The following is a 12,996-nucleotide window of genomic DNA, read 5'->3' as shown; positions in this document are numbered from 1 at the left end:
CCCACACCTGTAATCCCAGCACTTTGGGAGGCCAGGGTGGGTGGGTTACCTGAAGCCAGGAGTTCGAGATCAATCTGGCCAACATGGTGAAACCCTGTCTCTACTAAAAAGACAAAAATGAGCCAAGTGGGTGCCTGTAATTCTAGCTACTTGGGAGGCTGTGGCATGAGAATCACTTGAACCCAGGAGGTGGAGGTTGTGGTGAGCTGAGAAAAATATTAGAGATCTATGTTAATGAAAATTAAATTCATTACAATGAATGAAATATAGTTTCCAGGAAACTTCAAGAAATTCAAACATTTTGCAATAGGACTATTTTTGAAAAGAAATTTTAAAACTATCATTTTCACAAGAGGTTCTTCAGTGATTTAGAATTTCAAACCGTCAAGTCTAAAAGATATTATGCTTTAAAGACAATGCAGTATTACTGAGTTCTTGAAAGAAATGCTATTACCAATATAAGCCCAAGTTGCCTTAATTTTTAATTTTTTTTTCTAATTAAAGGCACCTACATACATTTTAAAAAATTTTTAAAGAGCAAGAGGAGTCAGGGTAGATTAAAAAAATATTTCAGGCTGGGCACGGTGGCTCATGCCTGTAATCCCAGCACTCTGGGAGGCTGAGGCGGGCGGATCACCTGAGGTCAGGAGTTCCAGACCAGCCTGATCAACATGGAGAAACCCTGTCTCTACTAAAAATACAAAATTAGCTGGGTGTGGTAGTGCATGCCTGTAATCCCAGCTACTCGGGAGGCTGAAGCAGGAGAATTGCTTGAACCCGGGAGATGGAGGTTGCAGTGAGCCGAGATGGCACCATTGCACTCCAGCCTGGGTGACAGAGTGAAACTCTGTCTTAAAAAAAAAAAAATTTACGCTTAAAGTAGTCCATCATAAGTTTATAAGTTACATGTTATGAATCAGCAATTTCTACCTTCCAATTAATCATTTGTAAAAGTGGTCAGGTACATACCATAAAAATTTTTGGATCATAATTATCATAGAAAGTCAAGTCACACTTTCATATAGAAAGAGTAACTTTTCTAAAGAGATTATTTATAGTTGATTTGTCTCCCCACAACCCAGAGAGAGAAACTGTGTTAATATAAATTTAGTAAAACCATGCTAGTTAGAGTTTTAAACAGCAAAGGACAAATTTGGCTAGCTGTTGCAATGAGCAGTATGAGCATTTCTTATAAGCTCAGCAAATGATTCTATAGTTTGGTGGATGCAGAGAAAAAGACACTAAAGGAAATAGTGCAAAATTAAAATTATTTTAAAACCAATCATGAGCAAAATAACTTGTAAGATTTCTGGCCAGGTGCGGTGGCTCATGCCTGTAAGGCACTTTGGCAGGCCGAGGCGGGCGGATCACCTGAGGTCGGGAGTTCGAGACCAGCCTGACCAACATGGAGAAACCCTGTCTCTACTAAAAATACAAAATTAGCCGGGCATGGTGGCACATGCCTGTAATCCCAGCTACTAGGGAGGCTGAGGCAGGAGAATCTCTTGAACCTGGGAGGTGGAGGTCGCGGTGAACCAAGATCGCGCCATTGCACTCCAGCCTGGGCAACAAGAGTGAAACTCCACCTCAAAAAAAAAAAAAAAAAAAAAAAGATTTCTGTGTAGCACTGTGAACATTCATCTTTTAGTGTTATACAGGATTATCAGCACAGTAGAGGAATATTAAAAATGAAGCTTTTTCCAAGTGAAGGTTTAGACTTCGTGCAAAGTGGATGGTGTTTAAAACAAAACATTAGCAACTGGATGCACTAAATATATTTAAGTGCATACTCTTGCAGTTCTATTCTAAATTCTTATATTCCTGGAAAATAATATATATCCATATCCAGTAATTTCCTGATCATTTAGCAGCAGTAAAAGTGGAAGCAGTTTTGATTACTATTGTGGAAATAATGAATAGTTTGAATGAAAGTAAAAATCAGTTCTATTTCTACAGAACTTCTAGGCTTTGTATTTTGTTTTTGCTACATACATACGGAAGGTATTTGACCTGGGAATCCCAAAGTTTCTCATTAGACTTACTTTCTGTTTCAGATACTGCAACATGGAAGTGGAGTCAATACATACTAATATAGTGGCCAGGCACACAGGAGCTGTCACTTGTAGCATGTGAGCACATAAACAATTTCAAGTTTATGGTATAACTGAGGCCATGTGGTTACAGACACTCTGACTGCTCCTAATTAATGGCTAAACTGTACAATTCAGATAATGAAATCATCTCAAGTTATTCACATTAGCAAATACAACTTCTTATCACATGACTGCCAAACAGGCATTTTGATGCCCATTTTATAAATGTAAAAGCGCACGCTGAACTCTCTTCCTTCCAACCAAAGATTGGGCTTTCCTATCAGTGGCCGCAAAGAGGGGAGAGGCCCTGGGCTTCACTTACTCTTCATTCAAGGCACACCGGCGACTGGTGAGCGTGCCGTATTTCCTCAGCGTCTCGGTAAGCTCCGAGTAGAGTTTGTCAGCCAGAGACAGCGGGATTCCTTCCCACACCAGGATGAGAATCACAATCACTGCAGCCTCACAGGTGTGGCCAGCTCGCTCCCGCACCAAACACAGTAGCTTCTCTTCACTGCTGCTTCTGCGAACCACCTGCGTGGATCACCATTCCATCCCAAACACCCCCCACCCCAACCAAAACAAAACAAGGGTCACTTGCAGCAGATAAGGGCACTTATGTATGTATATTTTATCATGTTTAGATCCCAATTAGAGCAACATTTATCAGCATGTCCAATTTGCCTTTTGCTGCCCATCTATAAAAAGTGGGCTTTGACCCTAGTATCAGAACAAGGAGAGATGCAAAACTACTCCTTAATGTTTAGCAGACTATACCCAGCACAGTGGGGACAATTAAATGCTACCTGCATTAAAACCAGAGCTAGACGAAAGATACATAAGTCTTAGTTCAAGGTTTTCATAAATGACAATATAAAGATTAACTGCAGGTATTTAAAAGTTTAAGGACAACTTCACATTCTAAGAAGGATTATACATTTAGCAGGCACTAGAATGGACCTCTTCCTCATCACTAAATTATTTCAATTAAATACAGTTTGTTGATTTTAGAACTAATCTGCCTCTTCTTAAGAGATAACACATGATAAAAAATACAGGTAATGTTCTTTTTAACTGGCATGAGTCTTTGATCTGGGTAACCCAATTCTCAGGGTCAGATTTACAAATCAAAATGCCCAAGATTTAAGACCAAAGGCTTTATCAAGTCACACTTACCCACTTAGCAATAGGACATCCCTGAGAACTTTTGCCTTCTTTACCAGTATAGATGACTCTTTCAATCCTAATAGCTTTACCCTTCTGTCCAAACCTTAAAGAAACCCACAGAAACACACACACATACAATTAGCAAATGAATTCAAGAGGCAATCAAAATATTTGAACATTTGAGCATAACTTTATTCTATGACCACATCCTGAGAAATGAACGGTTTATTATTTTTTAAACAGGTCTACGCCAAGCAAACTGGATAATGGTTTTTAAGCCTTGTTTTTCCTCAATATCAAAATGTACAGATAATTGTAATGAACTATTTTGTAAATTACATGTGGGTGAAAATGGGAAAGCTCATTTCGATATAAAATTTCACAAAGCACAAAATTCAGGTTAGTTTGCTAAGTTCAGTCTTCTAAAACATAAACTATTTTTTCCCTTACTAAATTTAGCTATTTTAAAACTTGGGGAGTCATAATAGATTTTAGTTAGAACTGTTCCTCCAAGAATGTCTCACAATTTAGAAAAGGAGGCTGGCAAATAATTAGTATCCAGCCACATTGAAAATATGGAATAGTCCTAGAAATAGACTATATCTTCCCTTATGACCAAAGCACCACCTACTGCTTGTTTAAAAAACAAAACAAAAAACAAAAAAAAAGGCACTTAGGGAAATTCACTATTTCTGCCAGGCCACTAGATGATTATTTAGTGAACTTCTACATGCTAATTTAGAAATGAATAATTTGGAAATGGAGCAAGAATGATACTGAATATGTCCTAGCTGCCCCAATGTATCCTAAGTACTTTAATAATAATACTGCCTACCTCTTAATGAAAAGGCACCCTAGAAGAAGAACAGCTCAGAGCTGTATAAATTTATATGAAAGGCCCTCTCTGCATTATCTCGCTCATAAGAGTCTTCTACATGCAGGAGTAAAGGCAAGTACTTGTATACCTGTGATTGATAGCGAAAAAAAAAAAAAAAGGCAGCTGTAAATAGTATGTTTCTCTTTCTATTCAACATATCACACTTGCTCTCTTTTTATGGTAAAAGAAAACTTAGAGATAAGTACTCATTTGCAACACTAGGTGAATTTAATTCAGTGGTTCTTTTCTTATACCACACTTTACCAGTCTTTCTGCTTTGACACTTTATTATCAGGTGGGAAAGCCAGAGTGGGACCTCTCGTTGGAGCCTGTGCCAGTACCTTGTGGCTGGCAGGCTGGCTGGCCGATTCCTGTTCATGCCTGGGTTTTCTGGCATCCATCGCAAAGTGGGCAGCCTGTGCCAGCTAGCAGACTATTAGTCCTGTCAAATATTGTGACTCTCTGGTGAATAGCACAGTGTGTAGTGTTGGCAACCCTAGAATAGCTAAGCCTACTAATAATTACTCAATTTACAATTGTTTACTGCTTTGTGTGTGAAGGCTGGAAAAATTCTGACATATACAAAAGGATAAACGTTAATCTGCCCTGTGCCTTTGCGTTAATTACCTTTCTTCCATGATTTCTCTAATAGCTGCCACATTAGGACCTGCTCCTAGATGGGTATAAAAAGGACCTTCATCTTTTTCAATAATTTGCTCTGTTGAGATAATAGAAGATTATTATTTTAGACCTCAATTATACTAAATATAAAGGCTACATCCACAAAGCTTAACCCCCAACTACACATTAAGGGCTCTAAAAGTGACTTTAAAAATTTTTTTTGTTTAAAATGAGTAGATTGATGGACTGATCTATTAGAAAATGTGCCACATAATTAAGTATATGTACATGCTGGTTGTTGGATAAAAATATATTACATTTCAGATATGGGATAAAAAATTATTTTAAACCAAATAAATGAAACTAAACAAAGAATACAGTAAGGGAATTAGAATGTATTATATGTAGTATCAACTACAATCCAATTTTTTGAGCTGGAAAAAAAAAAACATTTAAAGCTAACTGAAAGCCTACCTGTTACTTGGATTTTAAAAGATTAAAAATAAAATTTCCTGCTCTATCCCACCCCCAGAATATTGCTTGGTTTATTGTCAAGGATACCCCTTTTTCTTCCTACTTCCCTGTAACATTTAATTGCTGTTTTGCAAATAAGAATAGTCAATCCAGACCCATATTAGTATGTACTTTAGAACAATTTATGATGAGAGAAAATCCTGGAGAGTCAGGCAAAAAGAAGGGGCTGTTGCAAACCAACAAAGATGGAAAAGTGGGAAGATAGGGGTGGGTGATAAGAGAAGAGTGAAGACGATTACAACTTACCAAATATTATCTATGAGATGTGTGGTGTTTTAGCCCAGTGAGGCAACTTAATAACCACACGCAAAGAGGGACAGTAGGAGTCCTCCCTCCATCCTCCTACACAGTGTGGGGTATCTCATTGCAAGAGGGAAAACATGGCACGGGTAGGTCATTAGCCACACTAATTTAACATTTGTCTTTTCAAATGTCTTTTACTAAATCTATGCTGCATAGCTATAATTAAGATCTTCATCTCTATCCACGTATATATCTACATCCATCAGCAAAAATATTTCACTATTCCTACAGACCTATTACATATCCTGAATTTTAACAAAAAGCTTTTTTTAAAAATACAGGCATACCTCGTTTTATTGTGCTTTGCTCTTTTGTGAGTCACAGTTACTGTGACTTTTACAAACTGAAGGTTTGTGGCAATCCCACGTGTTAAGTATGTCTATCAGTGTCATTTTTTTCAACAGCATGTGCTCACTTCATGTCTCTGTATCACATTTTGGTAATTCTCACAGTATTTTAAAGTTTATTATTATTTATGTTATGGCAATCTGTGATCAGTGATCTTTGATGTTACTATTCTAATTTTTGGGGGGTGCCACAAACCGTACCCATAATCTGGTAAATGGTGCAAACATAATCTGATAAATGTTGTGTGCATTCTGCCTGCTCTATCAACCAGCCGTTTGGGCTCTCTCCCTCTCCCTGGGCCTCTCTATTCCCTAAAACACAACAATATTGAAATTAGGTCAATTAATAACCCTACAGTGGCCTCTAAGTGTTCAAGTGAAAGGAAGAGTTGTATGCCTGCCACTTTAAATCAAAAGCTAGATATGACGAGCTAAGTGAGGAAGGCATGTCAAAAGCCAAGACAGGCTGAAAGCTAGGCCTTGCATGCCAGTTAGCCAAGTTGTGAATGTAAAGGAAAAATTCTTGAAGGAAATTACTCCAGTGAACACATGAAAGGTAAGAAAGCAAAACGGCCTTATTGCTGATATGGAGAGCACTTTAGTGGTCTGGATAGAAGATCACGTCAGCCACAACATTCCTTAAGCCAAAGCTTAATCCAGAGCAAGGCCTTGACTCCCTTCAGTTCTATGAAGAGAATGAGGAAGCTGCAGAAGAGAAGTTGGAAGCTAGCAGAAGTTGGTTTATAAAGTTTAAGAAGACAGCTGTCTCTATAACATAAAAGGACAAGGTGAGGCAGCAAGTGCTGATGTAGAAGTTGCAGCAAGTTATGCAGAAGATCTAGCTAAGATCACTGATGAAGGTGGCTGTACTAAACAGCCTACTATAGAAAGAAGGTGCCATCTAAGACTTTCATAGATAGAAGTCAATGCCTTGCTTCAAAGGACAGGCTGACTCTCTTGTTACAGGCTAATGCAGTTGATGATTTTAAGTTGAAGCCCATACTCATTTACCATTCTGAAAATTCCAAGGCCCTTTAGAATTATGCTAAGTGTACCCTGCTTGTGTAGAGTAATGGAACAACAAAGTCTGGATGATAACACATCTGTTTACAACATAGTTTACTGAATATTTTAAGCCCAGTGTTGAGACTTACTGCTAAAAAACAACAACAACAACAAAAAAAACAAAAAAACAAAAAACAAAACCAAAACCTCCTTTCAAAATATTACTGCTCAAGGCACCTAGTCACCCAAGAGCTCCGATGGAGATGAACAAGATTAATGCTGTTTTCGTGCCTGTTAATACAACATTGATTCTGCAGCCTATGGATTAAGGAGTACTTTTGACTTTCAAGTCTTATCATTTAAGAAATATATTGTTAGTCTACAGCTGCCAAGATAGTCTTCTGATGGATCCGGGCAAAGTACATTGAAAGCCTTCTGGAAAGGTATCACCATTTAGAAGTTATTAAGAACATTCATAATTCATGGGAGGGGGTCAATATATCAACATTAACAGGAGTTTAGAAGTTGATTCCAACCCTCATGGATTACTTTGAGGAGTTCAAGACTTCAGTGGAGGAGGTCACTGCAGATGAGGGAGATGTAGCAAGAGAACCAGAATTAGAAGTAGAGCCTGAAGATGGGGCTGAGTTACTGCAACGTCATGAAAAAACTTGATAAGAAGTTGCTTCTTATGGATGAACAAAGAATGTTTGAGATGGAATATACTTCCAATGAAGATGCTGTAAACTGCTGAAATGACAACAAAGGATTTAGAATATTACAAAAACTTAGTTGATAAAGCAGCAGCACAGTTTGAGAGGACTGAGTCCAATTTTCAAAGAAATTCTGCTGTGGGTTAAATGCTATCAAACAGCATTGCATGCTACAGAGAAATCTTTTGTGAATGGAAAAATCAATTGATACAGCACTTCATTGTTGTCTTATTTTAAGAAATTGCCACACACACAGCCATCCCAGCAACCTTCAGCAACTACCACCATGATCAGTCCACAGCGATCAATACTGAAGCACGACCCTCCACCAGCAAAAAAGATTAGCACTCACTAAAGGCCCAGATAATTGTTGGCATTTTTTTAACAATAAATTATTTTTAAAGTATATATTTTTTAGACACAATGCTATTGCACACTTAGTATGTTACAGTATAGTATATAAATAACTTTTACATACAGTGAGAAACCAAAAAGTCCTTACAACTTACTTTATTGTAATATTCATTTTATTGTGGTATGGAGCCAAACCCACAATATCTCTGAGGTATGCCTGTATCATATTTTTTAATCAAAAAGATGAAATTTTAGAGAAAATGGAATCAAAATGAATATAAATCACAACATTCCAAATGTATAAATGGAGAAAAGGAAACTTTAGGAGCACTAAGAGTGTCAGCATTATCATTTCCCCCAACTCATGAAGACTGAAGATAATAATTTCCCTATTAGCCAGAAATCTTGTGAAACTAGTATATTTTACCTTGAATTAAAAAATATTTAAAGTTCGTACATCAGACTGCCTATGGTCATTATTTTCTCATTTTAATAGATTTTTTTTTTGCTGCCTAGCTGTCTCTCCAGGAGATAATATACAAAGAGCTAAATAGACGAATTGATCTAAAACAGATACATTCAAATTTTACAGGGTCTGAAGAGAGGGAAAAATAAACATGCACGATTATTTAATTCTTTTGGAAAAACTGCATGTAAGTGAAGTTCTCTTTCACAAGACACAAGCATCGGTAACTTGACAAAAAATGTAAGCTTCAGATTTTTATGAGCCTTTACAAATTGCTGCCAGACTCAAGATTTAAAAAAAGAAGGAAAATCCCATATCTGAAGATAAATTTGCTAATTCTGGATAAACACCATGTGTCTCAGTACATTTCTGGCACTTACCTACACATCTGCAAGACGGGAAATCATATTGAGTCTTGACAGGTGTATCCAATAAATTTTTTATAGGAGTATCTAGTAATTTGGAAGGTGACTCTATAAAATTATTGAGAACAGAAGCAGCTGTTCTTTTGGTTGGTGTCTTTTCTGAAGAAGTTGTTTGCTGCTCTAAAGCTGGGGTGTGGCTATCAAGTTCTGCAGCAGTGGTTTGTCTAGTCAAAACTGTGACTGGCCCTGACATTTCAACTTTTACTTGCTTCTGTGATTTGAGAGTAAGAGCCTTATGGTCAAATAACGACTTGGCCTGAAACTGCTTCAGATGCTGCTCCATGGTCTCAATGATGCTCTTTTGCTGCACATTATCACAGCTTGCAGGTGGATTCTCTTGCTTAGTTACCTTTTTCCATGTTTTGTTTTCTGGTGGTGCTGTGTGCATACAGGCATGTGGCTTGCATCCAGGTTCCACCTTAATTGGCCTGTGCATCTGACTATGGCAAGACTCAGTTTGGGGTTGCTGTGTTTGCTGTTGTTCTTGCTTCTGTAAGAGATGCCACCTTAGAGCAGCATGCTTTTGAATGTCCTTCTGGGGAGGGGTCTGAGTGTGACTTCCTCCCTGGTCAGGCACAGGAAAAACATTTGCATGGTTATGTATCAAGTACCTTTGCTGAGCAAGTTGCGCAGCTTGTTGACCAGACATATCTTGGTTTCTATTTTTATATCCCTGTAGAACTGAAGCTTGTTGTGACTTCTGCTCCTGTTCTTGAAAGCACCTGTGAAGAAGATCTTGCTTTGGGATCACATTATTTGGAAAATATTGCATGTGATGCAAGTTTTGGGTCTTGTTTCCTGCAAAAAGTTCAGGATGTGTAGTCTGTTCTTTATTCTCTGAAACTAGGTGTGTATTGTTTGAACAAGAAACCTGTATTTTGCATGCACTTGATTTCATGGTCTGACTATAAGGGGAATTTCTACGATTTATATTCTGTACTTCCTCCAGTCCCATTTGGACATTATGAGTCTCGAACTCGCTTGATTTTGAATACTGATTTTCACCATGAAAACATTCTTCCACTTTAGTCTGGCCAAAGAATGATCCTTCTCTTTGCTGATCATTGTTGCTTTGGGGGTGAGGAAAAGTCTGGAGTATTTCTTCTTTATTCTTTATTTGTAATTTTTGCTGCTGTTGCTGGTTTTGAGGGAGATGTGAATTCTGGGATGGTTGTGTTTGTGCTGCCTGTTTATGAGGCTTATGTTGCAAAAGGTGTGAGTTTGAAAATGGCTCAGTCTCTGAAGCCTGTTGATTCAAGTGCTGTTTCAACACTGGGGACATAAGTTTTTCAGTTTGGGAATCTGCTCTTTGTTGAAAATGAAATCTAGTGCCACACAGTGACTGCACATGAGCTTTTGGTAAATGGTCTGTTTTGGAGAAGTGCACCTGGTGTGAGGGTTTTTGGAACTGGAGATGTTGGTCCACTGTACCTTGGGACTGCCCTTGATTCATTTCAACTTGGTACATTTGTGACTTGTGCTCCAGCTGTGTTGTTTTCTGGGTGTAAGCTTGCCTTGGGAGCCCCCCAGGCATGTTGGAATTTCCAGTGTATTGTTTGGAGGTCATTTGATTGGAGAGATTGGGTTGATACTGAAGAATTGATGGCAGTGATGCCTCATTACGTTTTAGATGGGATTCTGCTTGGTGAAAATGAGGGGCCTTCAATTCAATCCATCCTGGTTTCAGATAGTGCTGTGTTGGGGGCACAAGATCTCGTGTTTGCTCCTTGTCTCGACCCTTCAGAATCTCTTGCTCTTTGTTTCTCATCAACTGCTGGCAGTTGTCCTGTAGCTCTCCACTGCGACCAAAAATTGGTGAGTTATGCTTGAGGTGTTCTGACATTGGTCTTGTTTTCTCAGAACACAATGGAACAGTCATTGTCCCTGCAGTCTGTATGTCATTCTTGTTCACACAATTATTCTGAGGCCTTTCAGAAAGCATCGGAGAAGGGCTGCATACACGTGTAGATGGATTAGGACTCTGGGAAGGTGGTGCCTCAGGTTTACCCTCTATTTTCACTTCCCTTAAAAGTGTTGTGTTACTTTGGTTGGGGTAGTGGTGGTGTTCTTCTAAAACTCCACCATTCAGAGTGCTTTTTCCTTCTGAAGGAAGCTGAGGAACCTGTGGAAGAGGAGGAGGGGGAGAAAGAAGCAATTGTGATGGTGGTGGTGGTGTGGTAGTGGCAGAAAAGGAATCCTTAGTGAACACTGAGCTTTGCTTGAAGTAAGCACCATTCATTTCATTTTGCTTTAAATACCGTTCAGAGCTGCCACCAGGAGCTTGCAAATTGCTGCTGGAACCTGAACAGAATTCTTCACCAGACGCTAGCTTTGTGGTTCCCTGGATGTTATTTTCTGCAGGAGATGGGCATATCTCAAAAACTGATTTTTGTTGTTGTAGTTGTTCTGGTTTCTGAAAGGAACAGGTATTTAGCATTGCAGCTGGTTTACTGGCATTATCAGCATCATCAGCATCACAGGCCTCAGTCACCACTGCAGCTGGCTTTGGAGGCAGCTCAGAGTTAGAGGTCTGTGCGGAATTGATCTGCCCTGAGGTATGCGATGGGTGAGTGATCTCACAGGACAACTCATTAGTAGCCTGACTGTTAATGGCATTTATGTGAGATGTGGTTTTCTGCACCGCAATGGAAACACAATCTGGATAATATTGAGACAGTGTTTTTTCCAGGAGTTCACCATGTGTGTGTTCCATGGAAGAGGCAGAAACTGTAGCACCATTAGGCATTAGCACTGCCTTGTTTTTAAGTAATACAATGTTCTTGTCATGGTAATTAGCACTTTTCCCCTCCTGCTCATTCAGAATCTGAAGCTCTGGATTTTCAGGCCCACTGCAGTTATGTGTTGAAAAACTGGTGAAATCTTTAACTGCATTTTCTTGGGCTACAGAACTCACAGATTCTTTCTTATCACTCAAATCGGAGACATTTGGTTGACTGCTTTCACCTGGATTTCTTTCCTGGCTTACCCCGAAGTTACGTCTTTCTCCATTAGCCTTTTGGTCTTGTTTCAATTTCTTGATCTGAAGGAGCCCAGAGAGAGAAGGTTCACTAACTGTGCGTTTTATTCCTCCATTTTGCAAACACTTGGAATACCCTCTACTTTCTTGTGTAAAGTCAGGACTCACACGACTATTCTGGTTTCCCTTCATACAGGGTATTCCATAATAACTTTTGAAAGACTGCCACTTGGTGTCTCCATTTACTTCTGGATGAGCTCTCTCAGGCAGTGGGCTTCCATTCTGGAGCTTTGTAGCCAGAGGTTCTGTCTGGCAAATGGGAGGTGATGGTATCAGGAATGGACTTAGTCTGTTGCCCTCAACATGGTTGGTTCTATCCTGTTCCATCAGGCTTGCTTCGGGGCCATCCACAAGGCTGCCCTCTAGTTGAATTCTAAAGAGCATGGAAACAAAAATTAAAATGTGTTTATTTCTATCTATCTATCTATATATAAAAATACTAATATATCTTAAGGAATAATTGTGCATAAATATCGGAATACCTAGACATAGCAAACTGATATTTATTTTCATGTTTCATAGTGACAACTGACAGCTACTCAGGAAATAAACATTCTTGTTTTCCTAGCAACTCTGAAATATTTATGGTCATGGAGAACAAGGGTGATCAAAATTACCAGCTAATGTGGGAAGTTCATACTCTTAGTTATTAGCATCAATTTCATTCCTAAATAATTTTTTGCCAAAATGCTAAAAACAATTGAAAAATATCCCCTTTATTTTCTCCAGCACTTCATTTACCTAATCACTTGCTAAGTTCTATCAACTGTACTTCCTATATATTCCTTTAATCATCTTGACTGCCACTTCATAGCTCAGATCTTCTCTTTATCACTGTGCCTCCTCCTGATCTACTGCAGTAGCTTTTTTTTTTTTTTTTTTGAGATGGAGTCTCACTCTCTTGCCCAGGCTGGAGTGCAGCGGCACGATCTTGGCTCACTGCAACCTCTGCCTCCCAGGTTCAAGCGATTCTCCTGCCTCAGCCTCCCACGTAGCTGAGATTACAGGTGCCTGCTACCATGCCTAGCTAATTTTTGTATTTTTAGTAGAGACGGGG

General features: G+C 38.9%; 1 protein-coding gene across 2 annotated transcripts in view; it reads right to left on the bottom strand.

The window, feature by feature from the left end:
* The window catches only part of TET2 (tet methylcytosine dioxygenase 2), a 133,103-nt gene that overhangs the window by 33,664 nt on the left and 86,443 nt on the right, over positions 1-12,996 (bottom strand). For both annotated transcript variants that reach the window (XM_003829967.4, XM_034958966.3), the window contains 4 exons: positions 8,858-12,312; positions 4,762-4,852; positions 3,267-3,360; positions 2,416-2,624 (listed from right to left, as the gene is read on the bottom strand). In XM_003829967.4, coding sequence (XP_003830015.2) covers positions 2,416-2,624; positions 3,267-3,360; positions 4,762-4,852; positions 8,858-12,266 — 3,803 coding nt within the window. In that variant the 5' untranslated portion in view covers positions 12,267-12,312. The remainder of the gene's footprint in view (positions 1-2,415; positions 2,625-3,266; positions 3,361-4,761; positions 4,853-8,857; positions 12,313-12,996) is intronic.

This window comes from Pan paniscus, chromosome 3, assembly GCF_029289425.2.
Source record: "Pan paniscus chromosome 3, NHGRI_mPanPan1-v2.0_pri, whole genome shotgun sequence".
NCBI lineage: Eukaryota > Metazoa > Chordata > Mammalia > Primates > Hominidae > Pan > Pan paniscus.
This window is presented reverse-complemented; position numbering and strand designations above follow the sequence as displayed.